The 26,425-nt window shown below is 59.7% G+C and overlaps 1 protein-coding gene across 1 annotated transcript in view; it reads left to right on the top strand.

The window, feature by feature from the left end:
* The first annotated feature begins 2,091 nt into the window (after positions 1-2,091).
* LOC116876272 (kinesin-like protein KIF19) overlaps positions 2,092-26,425 on the top strand; it is a 31,994-nt gene continuing 7,660 nt past the window's right edge. Inside the window, exons 1-16 of the mRNA XM_032872322.1 lie at positions 2,092-2,190; positions 2,531-2,611; positions 6,000-6,110; positions 7,806-7,893; positions 8,645-8,781; positions 8,909-9,034; positions 9,715-9,909; positions 12,699-12,851; positions 13,428-13,550; positions 15,322-15,472; positions 18,595-18,772; positions 19,915-20,098; positions 21,032-21,302; positions 22,017-22,138; positions 23,511-23,693; positions 26,337-26,395. Coding sequence (XP_032728213.1) covers positions 2,092-2,190; positions 2,531-2,611; positions 6,000-6,110; positions 7,806-7,893; positions 8,645-8,781; positions 8,909-9,034; positions 9,715-9,909; positions 12,699-12,851; positions 13,428-13,550; positions 15,322-15,472; positions 18,595-18,772; positions 19,915-20,098; positions 21,032-21,302; positions 22,017-22,138; positions 23,511-23,693; positions 26,337-26,395 — 2,261 coding nt within the window. The remainder of the gene's footprint in view (positions 2,191-2,530; positions 2,612-5,999; positions 6,111-7,805; positions 7,894-8,644; positions 8,782-8,908; positions 9,035-9,714; positions 9,910-12,698; positions 12,852-13,427; positions 13,551-15,321; positions 15,473-18,594; positions 18,773-19,914; positions 20,099-21,031; positions 21,303-22,016; positions 22,139-23,510; positions 23,694-26,336; positions 26,396-26,425) is intronic.

The following is a 26,425-nucleotide window of genomic DNA, read 5'->3' as shown; positions in this document are numbered from 1 at the left end:
TTTTACACGTAGATAGCGGCCTTGAATTTGGTGCCTGTCCCCCTGCCCCCGGCCGTGGTGGCAGTCTGGGCTCAGCACGCCCGCTGCTGCCGGCCCTCGAGGCCGACGTGGCGAGGAGGGAGGCCTCCGTCCTCCTGTGGCTGTGCGTTTCCAGCTGAGCTCTGTAAAGTACAGCAGCGGCCCCGTCCCTGCAGGAAACGGGCTTATCAGCTGTTGTTTTCTGTGCTCATTTCACCCGGTGAGAAAAACCCCTCTAGACTTTTCCTTGGAGTCGTGCACGTCTGAAGTTGTCTGTGAGAGTTGTCACTTGAGCCACTGTCGTGTGGTGCTCTGAATATCTAACTTCACGTTTCTCCTGGAAAGGGGCAGACGAGGACGTGTAACCTTGGCCCTTATTTATTTGCAACATCTGCTATGGTCGGGCCTTTCGGCTGCCGTGGTTGCACTTCTGTCTGTCTGTCCCGGAGCCCGATGCTTGACATGGGCAGCAGTGAAGCATGGGATGGCACGCTGCAGACGCCCAACCAGGGCTCACATGGACCTGGCAGGTTCTGGGATTGGAGGCTAAGCTGTCGTCTGCAGGGCCCGGGCAGTCCCTGACCCATGGGGGCCGCGCTGGAGGAGCAGGTGGGCGGCCTGTCGCGACCCCGGGCCCGGCCGCGAGGCACAGTGTTCCACTCCCGGTTCCAGCCATTGCTGTCCCGGCTCCCCGTCAACACACGGGTGCCCCTTGTTCACACTCACATCCTTTAAACCTCAGCGTGCCGAGTCCTGGGTTTTACATTTGATGGCGGTAGGAAAGAGAGGGTCCAGGCTTTGGTCGTTTCCCCAGATTTTTAACAGAGCTTTCAAAAAATTTACTTTTGATTGTTTTAAACTTGTTAGTTGTAATTGTTTTACATAAATTGTTAATAAAAGAATTTCTGAAACACGTGTGCTTGTGTTCTTTTCTGCTCTAGAAACGGGTTTCCCAGGCTTGACCTGTCCTGTGTCGGGGGCGGCCTCTGCGCTCTGGCCTCTGGCTGGGGCATCGGGGTGGGCGCAGCCCCAGCTCCCCCAGCATGGACCAGCCATCCTGGTCCTGTCTCCAGAGGAGACCTTTGCTCTCGTGCGGGAACTAGAGCCTCGGGCTCTCCAGCATCTGCCGGTGGGTCACAGGCTGGAGCCTTCGTGGAAGGGAGATACGGGCATCACAGTGGGCGGCGCGCTCTGGTCCCCTTGCGTCGGTGGTGGGGTGGGGATCCCCTGGTGCTCAGCGCTGACCTGCCGCCCAGAAGAGAACCCGGCCAGGCTGGGACAGCTATGCTGACCTGGGGGGCATCACTTGAGCTCAGGCCCGGCCCCTGCCGCTCCACTGGCCTCTGCACCTCCTAGCACGTGGCTGCAGTCTCCCAAGACAGATTTCTCCGGCGTAAACTTACTGGATCTGGCCTCTGAGTGACTTTTATCCAATGCAGGAGCTGCTTGTTCATGCCAATCATTCTACCCGTGAGGGCACACCGCCCCAGAGGCTGTGGGGAAAAGCGGGGCACAGCCAGGTGCACCTGCACAGATGCCTGATGGTCAGTGCCAGTCCGGCCCAGGGTGTGGTGGAGATGAAATGCAGCTAGAAAGATGTCCCGAGCAGAAACCAGAAGGTCACTTGAAGGTTGTTCTAGAATTGCATTCATGGGGAGAAGCATTTGTAGTCGAGATTACTTTTGTTAAATGTTAGCTGGTGGGATTGGCTGCCCGTTGGTGGAAACACTCTAAGGCCAAGCCTCTGGCTCTCAGGCTTCCCTATAGAGCAGGTGAAGCAATCCAGGAGACCTGGGGTTTGGCAGTGAGTGAGGGCAGAGACATAAAGTCTGGGCCAAGGTCTGGAGCCCGACCCCCATGCCCAGCATGCAGCTGGCTTGTGTCCTCCGGGGCCCAGGCCACCCAGCTGCTCGGGGCCTCCCGAACCACGTGTGCAGTCCCGTGTGTGCGACAGTTAAGGACTGGCTGGGCTCCTGGGGCTTGCTGATGTCACTGAGGCAGGGCGGGCGGGGGTGGGGGCTCTGGGCAGACAGGTAGCCTTGCCTTGCCTGCCAGGAGAGCAGGGAGCACGCCATGCCCGCCGGCCCCACTGCCGGCCCCACGGCCGGCCCTTCCCCGGCCAGGGGCAGCCCAGCCATGAGAGAGGTGGAGCCCAAGGACCAGCCGCTCACGGTGAGCATCCCCCTTGTGTTCCCAGGCTGCCACCTCCTGACCCTCCTGGTGCCTTGTTGGCACAGGTCAGTGTGCGGGGCTCTGGGTCCCCTTCCAGGGCCTTGCTTCTACTCCCCTGTCTCTGCCTCTACCGCCACCCCCCGCCAGCCCTGTGATTCCCCCAACAAGCTCCAGGCCCTGCGGGGGGGACTTCAGCCTACTTGGTGGTTGGTGAGCTGAGGTCGGTTACAGGGAGACCCTTGTGGAGCAGGGTGCGGGGCCCTGGTGCAGTGGGAGGATGGGGAGCAGCCTCCGGGGGGGGGGCCTCTGGATGGCAGCCACCATGGTGTTCTGCCCACAGGTAGCGCTTCGGATCCGCCCGCTCAGTGACACAGAACTGGAGGAAGGGGCCGCCGTCATCGCCCACAAGGTGGGGGACCAGGTGAGACCACAGGGGCGCGGGGCGGGGGCACGGGGCGTGCATTCATGGGATTGCGGCGCTCACCTACACGTCCTTTGCCAGCTCAGCTGTTCCCAGCTGTTTCCCACACCAGGCAGAGCTGAGAGGAACACAGGACCGTCCCCATCCTGCTTGTTGTCACAGAGGTTCAAGCAGGGCAAAGGGGTCATTCTCAGACCTGGAGCAGTGCCCAGAGGAGGCGAGAGGGGGCGGTCCTGGCAGAAGGGGAAGTCAGCCCCCAAGGTTGGGGCGGGGGGCGAGTGTGGCCGCTCTGAGGACACAGGGCAGGAGAGGCAGAGGGGACCAGAGCCCTTCGGCAGGTCTAGCTAAGGGTCTAGGGCCCTCGTTTGAAAAGGGCCCCAGGTAACGACGGTAATAGCGGGTTCTGCCGGGACCCCACTGTCCCTGAGCTGTCCCTGCAGGTGACGGGAGTCGCATGGCAGAATGAATGCCAAGTATGGGCTAAGACAGATTTTGTCAGATGAATTGGATTTTTCCGTTTGTCATTAGAAAGGCAGTTGTAATGAAGGATTGAATGTCGTGCCTAGGAGAAGGTTTGCACGTCAGAGGCAAAGTACCAGGATGTTGGGGAGCCCTGGCTGCCAGTCCCCACCAGGTCGGGTGCCCTGTGCTGACCTGGCAGCTGGGGAGCTGTAGAGGACGCTGTGGGACAAGGAAATGGACAGCCGTCTCGGTGGTGTGGACACCTCGGGGTGCCCTGGGCAGAGGCTGCGGTGAATTTAGATCCATGAGCAGCCCATGGTGACAGTCACTACAATGGGGGGAGCAGAGTCTTGTAGGGATGAATCCGGCTCAGGTGCGAAGAGTGTAGGTGTCCTTACTATGGAAGCAGCATCACTCCTGCTGAGTTCACGTGCTAAGTGAGCTGGGGGTCAGGGATGCAACGGGAGACCCAGCCGGGCTGCTGTCACTTGGGGACTGGTGACCGCCTGGAGCAGGGACTGCTTTGTGCGTGGTCAGAGGAGGAAGAGAAGGCTCTGTCACATAACTCTGAAGTCAGAATAACAATTTGCTGGGATCGATAGTGGTTCTCAGGGTAGTGTCATTAGTCCCCAGACCTTGGAACTGGCCCATCTGGAAACGACGGACGTCCTCCCGGGGAGAGCCCCCACTGTCCACGGTACCTCCTGTCCTCCCTGATACTGGAAGTCAGTAGGCCCCCTTTTCGTCCTGGCGGTCACACACCTGGGAGGTAACCGGTCCCCAAGCGAGAAGTGTCCCCTGCTGGCCCTGGTCCCTGGGCAGCTCCGTGGGCATGAGCGCTGCCCAGGGGTTCCCACAGGTCGTGATGAGACTTTCTCCCACTCCTCTGGCTTTGGGGATCCGGTGTCTTGAGGGAAACAGGACACTTCTGGAGGGCAGGGAAGGAAGTGGCATTTGTGAGTTGAAGCTTCATGTTTCCCAGGGCCATTGTCCTTTTGAAGCCTTGGACCTTGTGACCTGCCTGGTCTGCTTGGCACAGGTGGGGCTATGTGTGCAAGGTCCCCGAGGCCCTCTCTGCCCTCCCTTCCCCCACATGCCACCTGCTCTGCTGTTCCTTCCATTGCAGGGTCCTTTCAGAGCCCACCTGGGGCCTGGCTCCAAGGCCCCCTTGCTCCAGACTGCACGAAACACAGCTGGGTTTTTAAGAACTGGAGGGAGTCCCCTGTAACTTACAGGTCACCATTTTAAGCTGAGCAAGTCAGTGGCTGTGAGGACACGCAGCCCTGGGCAGACACCACCTCTGTCCAGTTCGAAACATTTCCGTCTCCCGGGAAGGGTCCCCTGCCCACTCTGAGCTGCCCCCCACCCTCCCCTGGCCCCTGTTGGCCAGCTTGCTGACCGAGGCCCACGGGGTGTGGCCTGGTCCTACCCAGGCTGGTGGTTCTGAGGCTCATCTGTGTGGTGGCACATCCACGTTTCTGTGTAACACCATGTTCTGATGGGACCTCAGGCCAGCCAGAAGCAGAGACCCGGTTAAGAGCCCGCGTGTTGTCTGCCGCCACGTTTCCCCCACAGGGGCGCCTGGCCTCTTCTCCCTGTGTGTACGTGCTCCCTTTGACTGGGCTGCTAGAGACGTTGCGCCCCTCCGCCCCCAGAGATGTCCCTGTGTGTTCCCTAAAAACACGGATATTCTGCGACCATGGGACAGTGACCAAAATCAAGAAGTCGATACTGATGATAACTCACCAGCACGTGTGTTTATGGCTGGCTCTTTTCTCTCAATCGTGTTATTTTATAGCAAATTAAAAAAAGGTTTGTTTCTCGAGTATGAGAGCCATTGCAACTGATACTTCTTGGATACTGAGCATGTGATTGCTTGTGCCCCTTACGGCTGTGGGTTCTGCTCCCAAGTCCACCTTATACATGGGAAAACAGCGCCCAGGTTGGTGGGGAAACTTGCCCGAGGACTTCCGCTGGTGGGAGCCTGTTCTGAACCTACCTGGTCCCCTGACATTCTGGCCTGGCTGACAGCGCGCTCACCTGGCGGGAACTGTGTGGATGGGGGCTGCCCCCACCAGATCCCTTTCCTGAGATCCTCTCCACAAAGTTTGAAAGGGGTTAGCTTATGTCATGGAAAACTTGTTGGCCCGAAGCCGGGGCAGGCCCCGGGGGCTCCCAGCCCTGCCTGACTCCCCAGGAGCCTCTGGGCAGCCCTTGCCTCCTGAGGCCTCTGTTTCCAAAGCTGTGGACAGAGGGAGGGGTTGGCCGGGTGGCCAGTAGGGGTGCGGGTAAACAGGTTGGCCAGGCTTTTGTCTGGCCAGTTGTGCATGCAGGATTCACCCGGCGCCCATGCTCCCCACCAGCCCAGGAGCTCCTCCCGCAGTAAACAGCTGATTGGTCTCTAATTGCTCTGCCCCCCATCCCCAGAGGCCCTTCTACACTGTGCTTCGTAATTATGTATTTGTATGAGATGGGAGAGGCCTGGGGGAGGGGGCCAACTTGCACTGGCTTGGAGCAGCAGAGGGGACCACAGAGCTTGGGGGGTGGACAGGAGGGGCATGGGCGCACACTTGGGCACCCCGGGGTTGGGGGGGTACGGAGTGACCCAGCTCCTGCCATCCCCTCTTCCTTTAATTCATCAAAGGGCCCTGTCCCTATTGAATGGGTGCTGGGGTGCAGAGCTCTGCAGGCCCGGGGCAGGGGTGCAGGAATGGGGATGGGAGGTGGAGAGGATGCCCACGGCTGGAGGACCAGCCCCCCACCCCCGTGCCCCGGCTGAGCAAAGAGGCCTGCAGCCCTCCTGGGATGCAGACTAAGTCCCGGGCCTTCTCAGGCAATAACCAGGCCTGGGGTCCTTCTGGGCACATGGAGCCCCCCCTGATTCTGTGAGTAACCTCTCCTCTGATGCCTCCCTCCCCCGCCGCAGACGGTGGTGCTCATGGGCCCCAGCGAAGATCCTGAGGACACGCTGCGCACACACCGGTCGCGGGAGAAGACCTTCATTTTCGACGCTGTTCTGGACCAGCATGCGTCACAGGTACCCTGCGGCCCACCGGCCCCTCTGAGTTCCCACGGGGGCTCACCAGACCCTGGAGCCCTCCTGGGGAGGACTCAGTGGCCAGGTGGTCCTGTCCACCACTTGTCACAGGAGTCTCCCTGCTGAATAAGGGGCTGGCACTTGGGTTGTCCTGGGGCAGGGAGCGGGAGGACGCACGCACAGGGCCCCGGGTGCTCACACGTTCTCGTTCGTCCATCCAGACAGGGCAGGTCCCCTCTGCCACGTGGCTGCAGCATGCTCCCCACCCACGTGGGCCCCCATCCAGCGAGGGAGGCAGGTGCTGAGTGAGCACTGTCGTGGGGGCACCAGCAAGGCATGCGGCGGTGAGCTGGGATCTGGAGGAGGGGCGAGCCAGCGGGGACAGCTGCAGGGGACGAGGGGTCCCGGCCTGGGCCTTAGCTGGCCCTTTCCGCAGACCGATCGTGGGAGTCCCAGCATCAGGCCGCACTCACTAGCACCCTCCCCCAAGGACGAAAGGCTGTCCAGCTCATCCCCTGACCCCCACCTGTGAGAGGGGTCTCATCGCCCCATGCCATAGAGGGGAGCCTGGGGAGTCCGGCAGAGCAGGATTGGCACCCGGGCTTCTGGAGATGGGAATGTCTGCCAGGGAGAGGACATCTAGGGGATGTTTGGCCCCGAGACCTGTCCAACCCTGCCCACCCTGTCCCTGCCCGCTGGGCCCCAGCATGGCTTGTCTCCGACACACTGGCCGCCTGGGGACACCGGGAGTGGCCCCCTGCTTCAGGACACAGCCGTAGTTCTATTGAGAACAGATGTGCTCCGCATGGCCAAGCCGGGTGTTGTCCGAGCGGACATGTGCTCTTACTCCCAAGATCTTCGTGGGGCTGGAAGTAGGAGGGAGTTGAACAGCGGCCCCTGCGGAAGGCTGTCCTCGTGTTCATGGTCCTGCCAGCCTCTCGGAAAGCTCTCCACGCTGTCCCCATTGTACAGATGGGGAAACCGAGGCTGTATGCTAGAGAGTTGCAGGCCAGGTCCCAGCCCCTGATGATGTAAGTCCAGAGCTAGGGAAAGCAGTACCCATGCCCAGATGCTATGAGCCATGTTACCAGCCAGGGCTACTGGGACAGTTCTGTGATGTGGGGAGCAGGGTCCAGACGGGCGCCCAGGAAGGGCAGCAGATATGGCATTGTCGTTTCAGTGAGGTCCAGCCATACGTACACACCTGGAGGTGTTCTTCCTTGAATATCCCTGTGGGCAGGGAGCTCACTGCCACACTTGTTGCTAGGTGTTGCTACCTTACATGGGATTTTGTGGACCTGAGATTGGTCAGGCCCGTCCTGGTTTTATCCCATGATGAGGAGTCCTGATGCCCTTGCAAGTGTGCTGCCTTCTAGTCCCAGGCACTGTGTCTGACTTCTCTCGACTTCTGAGAAGCCTGGAGTGGCCCCATCCGCGTCCATCACCAGACATGTGACAGGCCTCATGACAGGAGCTGTCATGCATGCTCGTGTGTAATCCTCCCTGGTGGCTTCTCCAGGAGCCCGGCCCCATCTCTCTCCCTGGGGTGGCACAGCAGCAGGATGGGGACTGGAGCCCATGCCGCATCTAGACTGGCCTCCTCCCGACGGTCCCTGGCCATGTGCAGACACCACACACCGGTCCAACTCTGGCTGGGTCACATGTCCCACTGTCTGTCCTTCCGTCTGTCCACAGGAAGATGTGTATCGTGCTACCACTCAGCACCTCGTGGAAGGTGTCGTGTCTGGGTACAACGTGACGGTGTTTGCCTATGGCCCCTCAGGTACCGCCAAGGGCAGGGCCCCCAGAGGGGGCGGGGCTGACAGCTACCGTGCTCTCCCTCCCAGCACGGAGCATCACCCTGCACCAGCGTGTGATGCTCTCCCTGCGCCCACTGGCTCCTTCCATCCTCATTGCGGCCCCCATGGGCAGTGAGTGCCACCCCTTTGGCACACACGAGGAAGCTGAGCCTCAGAGAGCACACGCGGCTGGTAGGCATGCACGTGGGGGTCCAGCCACGTCTGCCCCTTACTGACCACGAGAACCCACAGACGTCTCCCCAACTAGCAGTTGGGCTCCACGATGGTCCCCAAAGCTTAGCCACCTCTCACATCCTGAAAGCCAGGATGGCAGAGGTTGGAGCAGATGGGAAGACGGAGGCCTGGGAAGCCCCTGGCCCAGGGTTATGGCCTGGGGACGTTACTCACGCCGTGGATGTTAACACGCACCTACTGCCTGCCAGGTTCTGGCAGAGGGGGGTCTTTGGGGAGCAGGGACAGGGGGCAGGTGGCATTCCTGTCGATAGGCATGAACCCAGCCCCCGTGTCCGGGGTTTCTTGTGCAGGGGAGCCATCAGACTTCCGCGGGCTTCCCTTTGCCCCCGTTTCTGAAACAGAAAATGAGCATGTCTGAGTGTTCAGGACGATTTGCCTAAGGTGGCAGAGGTGTGGACTGTCAACTGGTGGCACGTGTCCGGGCAAGGTAGGAGCCCGCCTCAGGAGTCCCCGCCCTGGTGGCTGTCCACCTGCCCACAGGCGCGGGGAAGACCTACACCATGCTGGGCATGGACGCGGAGCCCGGCATCTACCTGCGGACCCTCACCGACCTCTTCCGGGCCATTGAGGAGACCCGCGACCACGCGGACTGCAGCGTGTCCATGTCTTACCTGGAGGTGAGCCTGCCCGCTGGCTTCCTGGGAGACCTCAGCCCTTGGGGCGTCAGAGTTCTGCTGAGATGTACCTACTGTGCTGTTCTTGCCCCAAAGCTGCTGCATTTCCCGCTTCTGTCTGTCCTCCCAGATTTATAACGAAGTGATCCGGGATCTCCTGAACCCATCTTCGGGGTTCTTGGACCTGAGGGAGGATTCTCGGGGCAATATCCAGATCGCAGGCATCATGGAGGTCTCCACCTCGAACGCCCAGGAGGTGAGGGTCACAGGGGCCCACGGAGGGAAGGGGGCCTCGGCTTCAGCCGCCACACTTGCCAGAGCTCACGTAGCTGAGCCAGACACGCAGCCTAACGTTGTTTCCCCGCTAACGGGGTGGCAAACGGTGCGTTCAGGGCAGACATTGCTGACCATTGTTCCCTCTGCACCCAGATGTGGGTGAGGAGCCCGTTCCCACACAGCACCCCAGCCAGTCCCAGCCCGTCTGAAATCCCCCACGTGCTCTGTGGTCCCAGCACCTCCTGGCACACAGTGGGCACCCCGCCGAGGCTGGCTGGCCTGGTTCCTGCAGTGGCTTGCACACAGATGGGTTCCAGCCCACCTGCCAACCTCAGCGAGCCTGTATGCCTGCGGGGTTCTGTGGCGGAAGGTTCTAGAACTGGTCCTGGCTGTGTGGGGAAGATGTGGGTGACCCAGTGACGGGGTCTGCCATGGGTAGAGGAGGGGGAGGGTGACACCAGTGTCTGCCCTCTGCCATCCCGGCTGGATTGGTTAGCTCGATCGATGGGTCACTCTGAGCCATAACCGAGACACTGCTTCTGCCAGACAAGGTTCTGCAAAGAGCTGCCCGAGGGGGCCGGGGGACCAGCCCTCCTGTGGGCCCCACGGGGTGCTGGGGGAGTGTGTGGCCCCCCTGCCCAACTCCGCCTGTGTCCTCAGATCATGCAGCTCCTCACCAAAGGCAACCGGCAGCGCACGCAGGAGCCCACGGCCGCCAACAAGACGTCCTCTCGCTCCCACGCAGTGCTACAGGTCACTGTGCGCCGGCGGAGCCGGGGGGCAGACTCGCTGGAGGAAGTGCGCGTTGGGAGGCTCTTCATGGTGGACCTGGCGGGCTCGGAGCGGGCTTCACAGGTTCTTTGACCACCCCCCATCCAACATCCCTGTGGTTACTCCTCGTGGTCTGTGAGCGGGGCTCTGCCCCTCCTCGTCCACCAGCGCCCGCAGCTCCCAGGGCGGCGCCTGCTAGCGACCTACTTACCGCGCGCATGGAGTCTCAAGTGTTGTGAGGCAGAGCCCGCAGGGCTGGTACCTGCAGGCTTGTAGGTCTTGAGTGGCAGGCTGTCCCGACAATGAGCGGCCTCCAGACCCGCCCCAGTGCCGAGCCTCTGGGGGGAAAGACAGATGCATGAGCCGATGAAGAAGGCCCAGGGAGGCCTGTGTTTAGAGATTGGGGTCCATGCAGAGGCTGTGCGAGAGCCCAGAGGAGGGCAGGGTGCTGGCATGCAGTCTCAGGGCTGAGCCTGAGGGGGTCCTTAGGAGTTTGGTGGGATGCAAGGAAGGGCATGTTAGGTGGAGGGAACAGTGTGTGCAAAGCGTGGCTGTTAGGAGGACGGCACCCAGTTTACTCCAGCCCAATGTGGATGTAAACCTGACAATCCTTCTGAGGGTCCCACCTGCCTGCCCCCGAGCTCTTGGTTCCCCTGTCCTTGGAGGTACCTGTCACTAGAAGTGGGGGCTGTTCTTACCTTCTGCCCAGCCCAGGGCCAGGCACAGAGCATGTGCTGGATGGAGGCCATGCTCGCACAGTAGTGTTGTCACCAAACGCCCAGGCCTTTAGCAGGTGTAATCCATGTAATCCCCCCGCAGATGTGGGGGCTGGGCCCCAGGTGGTGTGATGACTTGGTGGTGCACAAGATATTCAGTGTTAGATCTAAGCTTTGGACCCAGGGGTGTCTTGCCCAAATCTGTGCCGTCTGCTGCTGTGTTAACTGGGCCCCGGTTTGCCCTGACACTCTCTGTTTGGGGTTTGATCATGGGGTCGTCGCATCTGTTCATGCCCTGCCCTTGGTGTGCCTGTAGCTGAAGTGAGCAGGGCCGGGCCAGTGGCCAGGGGCAGACTGCTTTGAAATGCCATGTGTTCATAGACCATTTGATACACAGTAGGGCCAGGAGACCCGGAGATGACCGCCATTGGGAAGATAGTCCTACTCACAGTTCGCAGAGGAGGGCGTGTGGGATTTCACGCGGGAGGGGCAGTAGGGCCGGTCAGCAGGCAGAGGAAGGCCGCACTGTGGGCAAGAGCCTTCTTGTGGTTTCCCCAGGAGGAGCAGGTGTGGCGGGGTGAGCAGGCTCAGGATGGCTAGTTGGAGTAACTTCCATGGCTCTGGGGCATAATGGCTATTTGTCTGGTCCCCGGCCCTGGGGGATTCATGCGGGGTGACAGTGGCCCAGAGTGAGGTGGGAGAGGTATGGGCTCTGGGTTGGTGGTCTGGATTTGAAAAGCTTGTTCTATATCACTGGGAATTGGCTAATGCTGAGAGGGGCAGTCCCTCCAGGGTCAGCAAGGACCCCAGTTGTCAGAGCATTAGAGCATGGAGGGAAGGGCATGGCTGACCCATGGAGAGATGTGGGTACAGACAAGTTCACATAGGGGGGCCTCATGTGACAGAGGTCTGGGACTCTGGCCTGTTCTAGCTGGGCCCAGCTGTGTCCTTGGGACAAGATGGAGAGGGTTGCCAGGAGGGGTCCAGGGTCTGGGTCTTTGCTCTCACTCTGCTCTGACTTGCTGTGTGCCCTTGGGTAAGCCACTGTCCCTCTCTGGGCCTTGGTTTGGGTTTAGGTGTATATTCAAGTGGCCTACATGGGTTACTTTTACAATCTGCTTGGCTTTCACGAGCTGTTGTTTCTTCGTAGAAAATCACTTGTGAAAGCCTTTGTTCCAGGGCACGAGGTCTCAGAGAAAGCCCCCCAACTCTATGACACAGACATGTGACATGAGCAGCTGCCCTGGCTCTGGCCATACTAGCAGCTGCGGTCCCGCCCTGCACCGGCTCCCCCATAACAAACGTAGTAGCTGGCATTTACCGCTTACCTCTGGGGGTCTAGCCCGACCTGGTCTGTTGCACATGTTATACACTAAATCCTCCCCATTACCCCGTGAGGTTGGGAGAGTGAGGAAGCTGGGGCAGACTGGGAGATCTGTCCGAGATTCTCAAACCATGCTCCAGGTTGCCTCCCAAACCCACGCCCTTAATGAGAAAAACATTTTTTTTTTTTTTTCTGATTTCAAATGTATTAGAAGCACAGTGCAGAAAATGTGGAAACTACAGATCAGGGGAAGAAAGTAAGAGACCGTGCTGTGCTTTCACTCAGAGGTGTTTATCCTAAGGGCATTTTGGCTCATCCGTGCAGCCCACACTGTGGGCTGGGTGCTGCCAGGGTCCTGGGCTCTGGGGACACTTGGCTACCAGGGAGCCTGGGGTCCATCAGGGAGTGGGCGGGCAGACGTGGAATGCAGCAGAGAGCAAGGCGGTTGCTGGGTAAGTGAAGTGGTAGAAGAAATAGGATGGGGGGCCGGCTGCTATGGTCCCCGCTTCGGAGAGCCGGGGGGGAGTGCCCCTACAGGAGGGGACGCCGAGCCACGGCCAAAGGATGGGGAAGTTCCGGTGTGGGGGGTGCTGTCAGGACGAACCCCGGTCTGTGTCTCATGAAGGTGGGGCTCCTGTGCACAGACAGCCCCCAACCCCGGTTCTCATCTCACTTAACGAATAGCTTATAGTCCCGGTGAGCGTAAGCGCGCGGCTCTGCCTTGTCCCCTCCTGTAGCCATCTGAGCCATCCATGCGTGCCATCGGAGCCATTCAGGCCCGGGAGGGATGGGCCAGCACATGGCCCGGCCCAGACCTCTCTTCTCCCGCCCAGACCCAGAACCGCGGCAAGAGGATGAAGGAGGGCGCCCACATCAACCGCTCCCTGCTGGCTCTGGGCAACTGCATCAGCGCACTCAGCGAGAAAGGCGGCAGCCGGGCGCAGTATGTGAACTTCCGGGACAGCAAGCTTACAAGACTGCTGAAGGTACAGCCCACACACCTCGTAGGGGGCGTCCCTGCCAGGAGGGAGGCCCGGACCTGGGTCTCAGGGCCCCTCCAGGAACCCCTGAAGGCACAAGAACCCTGTACAAACCATGCCTGGCCACTGCCTGACTCCCACCCCATCCATCTGAGGAGGGGTCAGCCTGAGCTTGCACACTCCCAGTCACAGGGAGCTCACTACCTTACTGATACTGCCTGTCCTATCTTGGATAGTCTAACAGTGAGACTTTCCCCTCTTTTCTGAGCTGGACACAGTCCCCTCTATTTATGTAGCAAGGGTGTAGGTGAACAGGCCAGCAAAACAGTACATAAACGTTCCCGTAGACTTGGCTTCTCAATCTACTCTGTTCTCATCAGAGCAGAAGTCTGCCGGGGTGGGCCAGGTGCAGATCTCACTTTGTCCTGGCATCCCCTTTCTGAGCACCAAACCCTCGGTCCTGGCATTGCCTGCCTTTCTCAGGGTTTGGAGCAGGAACCGCAGAGGGCTGGTCCAGAGGGGCCTGGGACGGGAGGTGGGGTCCCGTTCCCCTTACCTCCACCAGGACCTTCTGCTGAGCAGGACGCCCTGGGGGGGAACAGCCGCACGGTGATGATCACGCACATCAGCCCGGCCAGCACGTCCTTCGAGGAGTCTCGGACCACCCTGCTGTACGCCTACAGGGCCAAGAACATCAAGACACGGGTGAGGCCCCCACGTGCCGAATTCTCACTCCACGCTCCCTCCGGAACCTCTGGGGGTGGTCCCCCTTCCACCCCGGCTCCTGGCAGTGCTGGGTGTGTGGCGCCTGACTTCTCTGTTTGTCCCTTCTCTTCTCTGATGAGGACGCAGGCCTTGGGTTTCGGACCTCCCAAATCCAGGACGGTCTTGTATTGAGATCCCTAATTACATCAGCAAAGACGCTTTCTTCACATGAGGCCCCAGTCACAGGGCTTGGGATGTTTCCGACATGGACTTAGCCGTCCTCCAGGTGCACTGTGAGCTCCAGATGTCCCTGGAAGGTGGGGCCTGTTATCCCGTTCTGCAACCTGGGCAGCCAAGGCATGGAGAGAGAGAGAGAGAAAGGCACTTCTCCAACCTTCCACAGCCCGAGCAGAGCAGGCTCACAGCGCAGGGTGCCCGGCTCTGGGGACAGCGCTGTGAGCACCGGCTTCTCTGGCTCTGGCTGCTGTGCTCAGCACAGAGGGCTCGCGTCAGGAGGCCGGGCGTGGGTTCAGGGATGCATGCCCGGCGGCCATCGAGGAGATCTGTGATCCTCTCCAGCAAACCTGGGTCGAGCCCTCCCTGCCACACAGCCCTGAGCTCAGTGGCAGGACGGCCTCTGCTCTCAGCCAAACTGTGAGCTTCGCTGCGGGTGTGGGGGGCAGATGTCAAACCCCACCTCCCACAGATCAGTATGTCACTTCCAACTATGCTCAGTGCTCTAAATGGCAGCCACGGGGTGCTACAAGGATGAGTGGCCGGGAAGACAGAGCTGAGAGGCTGGGTCGAGGACGCTAGGCCTTGAATGTAGGAGGGCAGGGTGTGTGGATGGCGACCAGCCCTTCCACCCTCCAGACCCACCAGAGAGAGACTCAGGCCCACATGCTCAAAAGCTCCAAAGTGCCTACAAAAGGGGACGGGGTGTGCAGACGGGTGCATCCTGCCGTGGACCGCTGTGCGGCTTTGGAGGGAATGGGCTAGGCCCAGCTGTGCGGATGGAGGCCTCCCAGCCACAGTGCTGGATGAGGAAACCAAGTTAGAGAAGAGCACTGGGGGGCGCCCGGCAGGCCCAGTAGGTGGAGCTGGCGAGTCTCAATCTCAAGGTCATGGGTTTGAGCCCCGTGTGGGGCTGGAGCCCTGGTCTGATATAATTTACATAAAAAACCGAAGCCACCTCTACTGGAAGCCCGGTGTGTGTCTGCAGATGTGTACATCTGCAGAGAACCCCAGAGGGGACGGTCCAGAGGGCGCTGATCAGAGTGATCGCAGCGTTTACCCAAGCGGAGGGGCTCTCAACAATTCTTGACAGATCATGGGAAATTTCTTGACTGTGGCAAAATATGCATGACATAAAATTTGCCATCTTCACCATTTCTCAGCATCCAGTTCAGGGGCACCGTCCAGCTAAGAATGTTCCATTCCCACACATGGAGACCCTGTCCCTGTGATGCACAGACCCCCAACCACTCCCCCAGTCCCGGCCCCACCATTTGCTCTCTGTGTCTGTGAGGCTGACGACTCCGGGTCCTTGTGTGCGTGGGGCTCCCGGGAGTGTCCTTCTGTGTCTGGCTGGTGTCCTCAGGACTCATCCCCATGGGGTAGGAGTCCGGTTCCCTCTGTCTTTAAGGTTAAGTTGCATCAATCTGAATTTTCCTAACCAAATGTGCCATCGTCCTCGTGGCATCATGAGCACGTCACATGGCAGGGCAGTTTCCGCAAGTGCTGACCTTGGCTGTGGGTCCCCCCCAACCAGGTGAAGCGTAACCTGCTGAACGCGTCCTCCCGTATCGCGCAATACACGGACGTCATCTCTGATCTGCGCCGGGAGATCGAGTGCCTCAAGTCCAAAACTGAGACTCAGGAGGAGGAGAGGAGAGGCGACCCCGGTACCCGGGATGCACAAGGTAGAGCCGAACTCCTGGGGTCCCTGTGGTTTTGCTGCCTGTCCCCCTGAACTCGTGGCTGTGGCCATGGGCTTCAGTCCTCACCTGCCACGCACTGCCTTCTGTTTCCTGGCCCACAGCATGTGGGGGGAGCGGCCGCCTTCCCTGCCTTCTCCTGAGCACCTCCTTTCTACCTTCCTGTCCTTCCCACCCTCCCACTTTTTTGTTTCTTCCTTCCTCCCAGATCAGTTTCTCTTTAAAAACACAGTCTTCCATTCCAGAATAATTTTAGATTTACAGAAGAGCTGCAGAGATAGTACAGAGAGTTCTCTACTCTCCCCAATGTCAGCATCTAAATTTGTATTTATTTACTGAGGCAAAGCTCGCACAACTTATAGTTCACCATCTTTGCGTGCACAGCTCAGTGGCGTTTGTGGCTTGTCTGCGGTGCCCTGTGGCCACCACCTCTGCCTGGTCCCAGAGCAGACCCTGTGCCTATCACGCAGTTTCTCTCCATTCCCCTCTTCTTCCCAAACCAGCCTTCAGTAGGCCTCCCTTATGGGTCAGCGTATCATAACTTCTCCAAAAACTATAAAGCTAACCGGTAGGTAAAAAATGTGTCCTTAAAAACACCAGGAGAAAAGTCAGGTATATGTAAGTGTATGTATATGTACTCTCCTTGCCACTCTCACTCGCTCTGTCCTCCCACGTGGCCCCATCCCATCATCTCGAATTGAATTCCAGACATTGTATCACTGTATTCAGAAATAGGTCAGGATGTCCTCCCCAAGAAACAAGGACTTGGCCAACACAAAACAGTGGTGCCTTTCCCACACCTGACAGGATGCTCCCGCATTTGCTGGTGTCGGCGGATGGTGGGTAGGCAAGCCCAGCTGTGTCACCAGGCTACACCTTGAATGTGGTCTCTTCTGTTCAGTGGCCATCCACTGAATCCTCTTCGTGGTTTTCCTTTCGATTCTAGCTCAAGAACCTGAGTCGTTTGTCCTGTGGGTTTGCCGACTGCTCTGTGCTCTGAGGTCCTATAAGTCAGGCATTGTGTCTAAGCACTGGGAAGAGGGGGCGTTGTCTGAGGTCACTGCCGTCATTTTGATGTGAGCCTGTCGTGTTCTGTGCAGCATCAAGGACACTGGCGTCCAGAGAGGGCCACGTGGTTTGTGTGTGTGTGTGTGTGTGTGTGTGTGTGTGTGTGTGTGTGAAGCAGGGCGTCGGCTTTGGGCTGTTCTGCAAGTGACACCAGCCTACGGCTCTTCTTCTGTTCCTTGTTTTCCTCACATAGCGGCGTGTCCTGGGGGCCGTCCACCTGCGCAGTGGATCTGCCACATTCTTTCAAACAGCCGCAGAGCATTACATTGGAGTCTGTCTCATCCCATCTGATGGGTACTTTGGGGCTTTCTAGCTACTCAGCCTCCTTGGGCACATGGGTGTCCCTCTGTCTTAGGTGACTTGGAGTGCTCAGGGTTCTGTTGGAGCAAGAGGGTGAAGGAAGTATTCAAAGGGAAGGGGCTGTGGTTGATGGAAGACTGAGACCTATGGGCTGGTGGAGGGCTGGGAGGCCAGTGGGAAGGAAGATGGGGTGGTGGTAGAGAATTTGCAAAGCTGGGTGGTCACCAGGATGTTTGGGCTTTTTTGGGGTTGGGGGTCAACAGGGATGTGTGCCGCAAGGGCTTTCACCCGGATGGGCTCTTAATTATTGGGACTGGTCCTAGGTGTTCTGGGGAAACAGGCAACGTTTCAAGGGGTGGTGGTCTCCTGGTGAGCCCTGAGGGGATGACAGGCTCCCTTGGGTCCTGCTGTGGTGTGCCTGGGGCGGCAGTGGGACCCTGGTGTACACGCCTCTGTCAGGAGCATTTTGAGCATTTCCAGATCTTGTTTTGTTTTTTTTTTTTAAGATTTTATCTATTTATTTGATAGAGATCACAAGTAGACAGAGACAGGGGGAGGGGAAGCAGACTCCCTACTGAGCAGAGAGCCATGTGGGGCTCTATTCCAGGACCCTGGGATCATGACCTGAACCAAAGGCAGAGGCTTTAACCCACTGAACCACCCAGGTGCCCCAAAATCTTGTTGTTGTTGTTTTTTAAAGATTTTATTTATTTATTTGACAGAGAGAAAGACACAGCGAGAGAGGAAATACAAGCAGGGGAAGAGGGAGAGGGAGAAGCAGTCTTCCCGCCAAGCTGGGAGCCTGATGAGGGACTTGATCCTAGGACCCTGGGATCATGACCTGAGCCGAAGGCAGACGCTTAACTCCTGAGCCACCTAGGCACCCCAAGATCTGTTTTAATGACTAAGTAGTCTAGTCTCTGGATGCAGTGCTCATTTTGCCCATCTCAGATCACTTGGTATTTAAGGAAAACGTGCCCCTTGATCACTGCCCTCCAGGTCAGGGGAACAGACAGTGTGTGGCCAGAGTGGAGCTGCCGTGGGGCAGCCAGGGAGTACTGTCCGTGAATCATGGACAACGATTAGGTAGGAACTTAACATGGGAAACAAAAAGAACTAGTTTGCTCTGTGGAACTGACATTCTAGCAGGAAACAGGTGTCAGATGTATCACAAAATGTTTATCAATCATCAATATGCAGTGGACTATGACAGAGAAAGCAGGGTGTTACCAGCACAAGTGTCAGGTGGACCCAGATTGAGAATCTGAGAGGGTTTCCCTGAGGAAGCGACGTCTGAGCTCAGATGGCTAGCCCAGCCACACCCCTCCTTGGGTGCCTGAGACTCAAATCCACGGTAATCTGACCCCAAGCCAGGGAAAGTCAGGTAATCTGACCCCAAGCCATCTAATCCATCCATTCGATTATTTATCTATCCGCCCATCCATCCATCCGTCCATCCGTCCATCCATCCATCCATCCTTCACCCACCCATCCACCCATCCATCTCTCCATCCATGATCCACCCATCCACCCATCCATCCATCATCTACTCATCCATCCATCCATCCATCCATCCATTATTCACCCATCCATTATCCATCCATCCATCCACCCACTCATCTCTCTAAACATGTACAGAGTTCCTTGGTGCAGACCCTGTGTTGGTGGGCAAGCAAGGCGTTCAAACTGGGCTTAGGTGACACTGCTCCTGGGGCAGCTGGCTCTCTTCCCACCCCTAGTCATGATCCCTGCCCATGATGGAGAGGAGGATAGCCGCCTGCAGATGAACAAGATCCGGGCGCAGCTCATCGAGGCCTTCAAGGAGCAGCTAGAGATGCGGCGCAGCCTGGTGGAGCTGGAGAACACCAACATCGAGCTGCACGTTGACGTGTCCCGCCACCTGCTGACCATTGCAGAGTGAGTGTGCTCACATGCCAGCCCCATGGGGCAGGGAGGCCAGCCAGGACACCACGGGCCGCTGGTGGGAGCGCCTTTGTGCTACTGCCTGTAGGTCCCCAAGGGGGACTTTAGTGGGGGCACCCTGTGTTCCCGGCCAGGACTCCTGGCCCAATCTCTTCTTGCTGTCCTTCCCCTGCAGCCAAGCTGGGCCCAGTGGGAGATCCAGGTGGGAGATCCGGGTCCTGCAATCTCTCTGTCCCAGCCTGGGGTCGAGAGCCAGCCCTGGCAGGTTAGGATCAACCCCATTTCACAGAAGAGGACATTGAGGTTCAGAGGGGGTGTGGGTTTGCCCACCCACAAGGCCAGGACCCTTCTGCCATTCTCACATCCTTCTTATTTGTACGTACTGTGATTGGACTGATCACATACGGAGGGACTGTGCTGTTGGTCACCTGGAGCAGGACGCTTTTAAGCGGGGGAGGGGTGCTAGTTACAGTCACACCAGGAGCGGGGGTGCCCGGCCCTGCCCTGCTCAGACTGGGACGCCTGGGTCTGCTGCTTGCAGTAACCTACGCTGAATGCTTTCTTGTCCCGTCCTCCCTGCATTTCTCCTTCTGCCACTTCCTCCTTTCTGTGTATTTTCTGAGTTACACACAGAGTGTGATACCTGCGCCAGAGGAATTCTTCCACCCGGAGATCCACTCCATCCACACGCTGCCCCCAGCCCTGCTGCTTCTGTCCTCCCTTCCCGCTGTCCCCGCTGAACAGTGCCTACGGTTGTTCACAGCCTGCTGGTGGCCCTCTGAGGTTTTGCCCTGAGTGGAGGTGATCACACTAATCCTCAGAGCCCCAGTGTGCTCTTGCCCCCCAAGTCCTGTGGCCAAGGGAGCTGGGCTCAGCGGGGGCGTGTTTGCGTGCAGGCGGCCCGCAGTCCCCGGGGCAGAGCTGGGGCCGGAGGCAGCGGAGTCCTGTGTTTCATCGTCCGACAATCCTGTGTAGTGTTCATTGCTTCTGTTTCCTTCTGGTTTTTGTTCGTGAGTTTTTGTATTTTACAAGACTGGAAAGACGAGGCAGCAGACCAGCTTCTGCCCAGGCCTGTGGGTAGACCAGCCCGGGCACGGCTTGCACCCTGACCCCTGGCCCCTCTGTTGTGGCTGCAGCTGGGAGCGGGAGAAGACCCACGAGCACACACACAGGGACAGGACACCAGAGAGGGACAAGGAGCCAGCAGAGGCCGACGTGGATGGGGACGAGGGCGAGTCCTCGGAGCCGCATGAGGTGGCTCTGGCCAGAGAAGAGGTCAACATGATTTTGGCCGAGCAGCGGAAGACCGCGGCCCTCAAGGTGGGGGAGGGGGCTGTGTGTGCAGGGTCACGGCGGTGGTGTGACCACGGTACACTGGGTGGGGCCTGCCACCACCGTCCTGTAGATGAGAACCAGGCTCAGGGAGCTGAGATGAACTGTTCCACGTCCCTGGGGACAAGGGAAGCCGACGGCAGAGTCCCTGCCCTTCATGCTAGTGATGGCCGAAGGGGGTGGCAGGGGTCAGGGTGTGGGAGGGGTGGCCTGGGGGACAGAGGAGCCAGTGGCCATGGAGACGGGGCAGCTCCTGCCTGTCTGCGCAGACAGCCGCCCTCTCTGTCCAGAGCGGCAGAGCCTCCAGCTCCAGGGGTCCTGTGGGCAGGCGCTCCCCACGGGCCCGTGCTTGCTTCGGTCTCTTGCTCCGTCTTCCCCGAGTCAGGTCTTGGGCACAGGCTGGAGGGTCACGGCCAGAGGAAGTCAGTCCGGCCCCTCCCTGCACAAAGGAGCCTCTTGCACAACCATTGAGTTGTGACACGGTAGCTCATTGTCTCGTGGTCCCTATTCTGGCGTGGCTGGAGAGCCCCAGCGTCTGCGCAGTGGTCACCATGCACAGTGTCTCTTCAGGCTTGTGGAGAGCCCCGTGGAGGAGGGGGTTGGGGTGCAGGCTCTGGGTTGGTTGGTCTGCCCTGGAGACCCGTGCTCCTGGGTGAGTGGTTTAGGCCCTTGGGAACCAGCTCACCTTGGGAGGGGCAGTCCCTCCAGGGTGGGCGAGGGCCCAGATGTGAAAGCATCAGAACACAAGAGATAAAGGGTGTGGTTAGTGCAGGGTGATGGGCACATGTCCTCGGAGCCCATAGGTTCCCCCCCGCCCCATGTTCTCGTGAGCACCGTTTGCAAAGCTGAGCCCCCTGGAATGCACCGGCTTGGGAGCACAGACTGCAGGCGCCGGCCCTGAGTGCTCCGTGTCCCCGGCAGGCCGGGCTGGAGCGGCGGCTGGCCAACGCCAAGAGGAAGGTGTCTCAGCTGGAGAAGCTGCTGCCCACACAGGCGGTCAGTGAGGACCAGCGGGAGGTGCTGCGGCTGCTGTGCCGGGCGCACGAGCTGGAGGTGGAGAACACGGAGCTGCGGGCCGACAAGCTCTGCCGGGGGAGCCTGCTGCGTCAGAAGGACCTGGTGATCCAGCGCCACCACCAGCACCGGCTGCTGTGCGAGCGGCTCATCCAGGACCTGTGGCAGCTGGTGCAGGGTGAGGCTGCCCGCCCCGGCCCTGGTCAAGCAGAGTCCCGGTCTCCCAGGGCGTAGAGGCAGACCCCTGTTGGCCTTCACCCCGGCCCTCTCCCCCCACCCTGTACCCCATCCCTATCTCCTACCATGTCCTCAGCCCCTGGCCCTGTCCCCCTGCCCTGTCCCCTGCCCTGTCTCCTGCCCCATCTCCTGCTCCTGTCCCCTGCCCTGTCCCGAGCCCCTGTCCCCCACCCTCTTCCCCATCCCTGTCCCTTACCTTGTCCCCAGCCCCTGCCTCCTGCCCTGTCCCCCACCTTGTACCCTGCCCCGTCCCTTGCCCCTGTCCCGTCCCTTGCCCCGTCCCCTGCACCTGTCCCCCACCCTGTCCCCGGCCCCGTCCCCTGCACCTGTCCCCCGCCCTGTCCCCTCCCCCTGTCCCTTGCCCCGTCCCCTGCACCTGTCCCCCACCCTGTCCCCGGCCCCATCCCCAGCCCCTATCCCCGGGTGTGAAACAGTCTCCGTGATGTAAGCTAGGGAAGGCCAAGCACGGCATGTCAGAAATCCGCTTACACGGGGCACCGACCGTCCACGGGGAAGTGTGTGTAACCCCCAGCCCCCAGAAAATCCTCCTTCATCAGGTTGGAACATCTGCCTGCAAACTTCTATAAAAAGAAGATGCTGTCTTTCCCACAGTAGGGACGTCTCGCCCATCTGCTTGCTTTCCCGGGTCCCGCAGGTGGTGGTGTCGCGGTGCCGGAGGCCCTGGACCGGCGTTTCCGCCTGTACTTGCGGGAGCTGGGCGTGGGCTCGCTGAACCACCTGATGCTGCTGCACTCGGTCCTGTCCAGCTCCCTGCGGGTGAGTCCGTCCGGGCTTCTCCCGCCACCAGCCCCACGAGGGAACCGACCCTAACTCCGGGGGAGGAAGCTCAGCCCCCACCAGGAGCCGGCGTGGGCGGCGCTGGGTCAGCTGGGCCGGTGGCCGGGCTTTGGGGAGGTTTTGGGGTGCCCTGAAGGTTTGCGAGGGGGTGTTCTGGGTCCAATGCGCCATTCACCCCGCGGGCCCGTGCCCCTTGGCAGCTGCAGACTCTGTGTGGGAGACAGAGGGCTGAGGGGAAGGATGCCAGAGCGTGGGGCGGACTGGGGTGCCTCGGGGATCCTGGGAGGGACATCTTCTGGGGAACCTCAGTGGGTTTTAGCTCTCCTCCGGGGCGTGTTGGCAATCCACTGTGTGGTTTGGGGCATCAGGGGCCAATTCCAGGGACACCCCGGGGAAGAGGGCCAGGGGACGGCTCTGCACCCACTCTGCTGATGGCTGCTGTTGTCACCAGCTCCACCCCTGCCTGCCGCTCGGGCCCCTGCCCCCCTGCTTCACCTTCTCAGGAGAGAAAACGGGGAGCCCCCAGGCTTCCAGCGGGCGAGGGGCAGTAGCCCAGAAGTGTAGCACGGGGCCTGGTCCAGGGATGCGAAGGTGTGTAAAGCCACTTCCCACCCCTGGTTAGGCATCCCTGGTACCTGCATCATCTGTGGCTTTGGGCCACATGTGATCTGAGAGCTTCCTGCTCGATCACAGAATGCGGCCTCTGGAGCCTCTCCTCCCCTCTTCCCGTGTGTCCTGTAGTGTGTGCCAGGGTCCCCAAGACCACCCTCAGGCTCACTTCTCTAGACGCACTCCCAGAGCTCAGAAAAGGTGTTACACTGAACCGCAAGTCTGTCCCCAGGGAGCATGCGGCCCCTGGGACCACCATCTACTCTCTGTCTCTGTGGGTTTAATGACCCGGGGGCCTGATAGTCCTTGTCCTCCTGAGACTAGCTTCCTTCACCAAGCACAATGCCCTCCAGGTCTGTCCCTGCGGAAGCCGGTGTCAGAACATCCTTTCTAAGGCCCAGGGATGTTCCATGGTATGGCTGGGCCACCTCGTGTCTGTCCCGCCATCTGCTGATGGACGTGGGTTCTTCTGCCACGTGGCTATTGGGAGTGATGCTGCCATGAACATGAGTGTCAAGCACCTGCTTGAGTCCCTAATCCCAGTTCTTCGGGTGTATGCCCCTGGCGGGGGGGAGGGGGTTGCTGGGTCACGTGGTGACTCTGTGTGGCTTCTTCAGGGCCTGTGGGCTCTAAGGCTGCTCTGACAGCGTCTCTCTGTGTGCCACCTTTGCTCAAGGGTCAAGGCTGTGCCCTGGCGCTCCCTGGCTCTCACCCTTGCACAGAGCATCCTTTCTGTCCCCAGGATGGCTCAGCTCTGAACATATCCCCCCCGCTGCCGGAGGAGGCCAGCCAAGACCAGCTGGACGACAGGAAGGATCTCCCGTGGGGTGCCCAGTTTGAGCTGCCGCTAATGCTGCTGGAGACGGACAGGTACCCGTACTTTCCCCTCTGCCATCTGGGCATCGCCATGCTCTCGGCAGGCGCAGTGCGGCCCCAGGGAGCATGGTCCTGGGGTCTCCTCTCAGGAAGTCTGCCTGAGGTTCTCTCCTTGCAGGCCTGTTTCAGACAAACGAATGAGTCCAGGAGACCCTCGCGGCGCAGGGTGGTCACACGGCTGGGGGGCTGGCCGCCAGAAAGGCCGTTTTCACTTTGTGTGTGTTTTGTTCCCTCGTGGCCGCTGTGCCCCGCTGTCGCTGCTTTCCCCCTCTCTTCTGCTGACTTTAGCCTCGATGCCTTCCACACCAGAGCAGACCTGTAAAGCAATTGCTCACAGACTCACCCCCCGGTTTTCACGTTAGTGTTGGTAGGTGTGTGTCCTGTCTTCGCTGCCCGTCTGCCTGATAGCGTGACCCAGGCGGGGGGCTTACACCTGGCGCCTACTTCTCACAGTGTGGAGGCAGGGCAGTTGCAGGGGGAAGGGGGTGGCAGTGCGCCCTTCTGTCAAAAAGCCTCTTCCTGGCCTGCACCCCCCAGTCTGTGCCATACACCTGTGTGCCGGAGGGACCCCCCTCCTCTCTGGAAGGCCACAGTCCTGTGTACTCAGGGCCCCTGCTGACCTCCCAAAGGCCCCTTTCCAGAATGGTCACGTCAGGGGCTCCAGCACAGGAGCTCTGGGGGGACCCAGTTCAGGTCACCGCTGTCCCCTGGGCCTCAGGTGTCATGACCTGTCCCCCCAGAGTGTCCGTATGCAGCTCTACAGCTGGGACGCCTCCGTCCGTGACCACAGGGTCGTTAGCATCCCCAGGAAAAACAGCGGGATGTCTTCAATGTCGTCTCGGATCCTCACCAGGGGCCCATTTCTCCAGTTTGGCCCCCAAATCCCTCTGCTGCTGGTTTGTCAGCGAGGACCCCATATCCTTGTCTTGCTTCATGCCCTTCAAGGGAATGAGAACAGCAGGGCTCCAGCCTTGGGGCATGTGCGCATATGTGTGTGTGCAAGTGAGTGTGCATGCATGTGTTTCTTGGAGCCTGGTATCTCCCATGTGTGCTAGTGTGTGCATGTTTGCAGTGTCTCATGGGGGTATGTGTGTACGTTTGGGAATGCGTGTGCGTGTGCATAGGAGAACAAAGCGCCCGTCCCCCCAGTCAGGACTAGATGCCTCTTCCACCTGCTCCTGGGCCCACACCTGCTTGAACTTGCCACTGACCTGTGGGTGAGGGAAGACGGGCATCAGCCCCATGCTGACACCGGGCTGATTGCTGGCCAGTTGCAAAGTGAGCCCCTTACCTCCAGTCCTCAGTGTAGACAGGAAGGGACTGCCCTACAGTAGCCTAGACTGTGGGGACATAGCCGGCGAAGCCCCCTGCCCACCGTGAGCCAGAATGCAGGCTCCATGTTCCAGACGGCACAAGAGGAGCTGTGTTTCCCGGCAGCCAGGCTGGGTGGCTGATGCCCACGGCCTAACCCAGGGCAGCCAAGCCAGTTCCCATGCAACAGGTGAGGCCCAGCACAGAGGCCCTAACTGGGCGGAGTCCCTGGGATCCAGCCCATGGGCTGTGGGCAGCCAGCCCTTGAGCCATGCTGACCGGGCTTATGTCCCGACTATGCGGGTCACCTGCCCCATGGTCCCATCCAACGGCTGGTAGGGTCACCAAGCCTCCCTGCAGGGCCATGCATGCTGACATGGTGGGGCGAAATGACGCAGGGCTGCCATTACGCGGACCACCTAAGTGAGGGGTGCAGGAAGGAAGCCCGTCAGCCTGCCTCGCATGCGAGCTGGGCTCCTGTCCTGGACTTGGGCCTCTGCCCCAGATCCCCTCTAGTTTTTGGTTGCTCTTGGTCCTGACTCAGAGTGCTTTTGGCTGCAAGTAACAGAATTCTCAGTGCGGTGATCTCATCAACACAGGTGTGTACACAGGAAGAGTGGACTTGGGGCCGTGATTTACATGACTTGATGATGCCCATGTGTCTACATGGAAATAACATCTCCCCTTAGGGTCAAAGAGGCTGCCACAGCTCCACAGATCACACCTCCAAGAGAAAGGGAGGGCTGGGCTCTCTTTTTCATCTGGGAGAAAAATCCCTTCCATCAGCTTCCCCCGTAGATATCCCTAAGTCAGTGAATCAGGTGCTCTCTGCTACGCCAGTTCCCTACAGAGAAGGGAAGGGAGGACTATGACAGGCTAAGTCTGACCATGTCTCAGGGCTGGCCATGTCGTCACGCAGAGTTGCTCTGGGGCTCCAGCACAAAGGGGTGGCTGCTGCGGGGGCAAGCACGGCATCTGCACACCTCATCACATGTTCATTGAGTACCGGTGCCAAACAGTGCGAGGCAAACAAGACAGACGTGACCCCCGCCCTCGACCTGCTGTCTCTGCAGCTGCAAGGGGCAGGGGAGGGGAGGGTGGGTGTTCTTTGCTCCCGGGCCATGTCCTGAGTCTGGGGCTGGCAGAGGAAATGTTCCTGCCCATGTCAGGTGCTGCCCTTGGCGGGAGGAAGCTGGGGCGCTCTGACGGGTATAGGAGGCCCCCTGCACCAAGCACACATGCTGTCTCACTCTATGGGTACAGAGGGTGCTGGAGGGGCTCCAGAGCTTGCTTGAGGTTTGCCGTGAGGAAATGCAGGCCAGGCATCTGTCTCTAGTTTGGAGCACTGGCCACGGGGCACCAGCCTGTGCTCTCCTGACAGCGTCCAGAGGCCTCCGCGGTGTACACGGTGCTCCGACAGCCCCCATCGTCCAGCCAGCGGTGAGTTGGCAGTCTTGCCAGCAGCTTGGC

Source organism: Lontra canadensis, unplaced genomic scaffold, assembly GCF_010015895.1.
Source record: "Lontra canadensis isolate GAN:19392208 unplaced genomic scaffold, GSC_riverotter_1.0 scaffold45, whole genome shotgun sequence".
Classification (NCBI taxonomy): domain Eukaryota; kingdom Metazoa; phylum Chordata; class Mammalia; order Carnivora; family Mustelidae; genus Lontra; species Lontra canadensis.
Note: the sequence above shows the minus strand (reverse complement) of the source record. Positions and strands in the feature narration are given on the sequence as shown.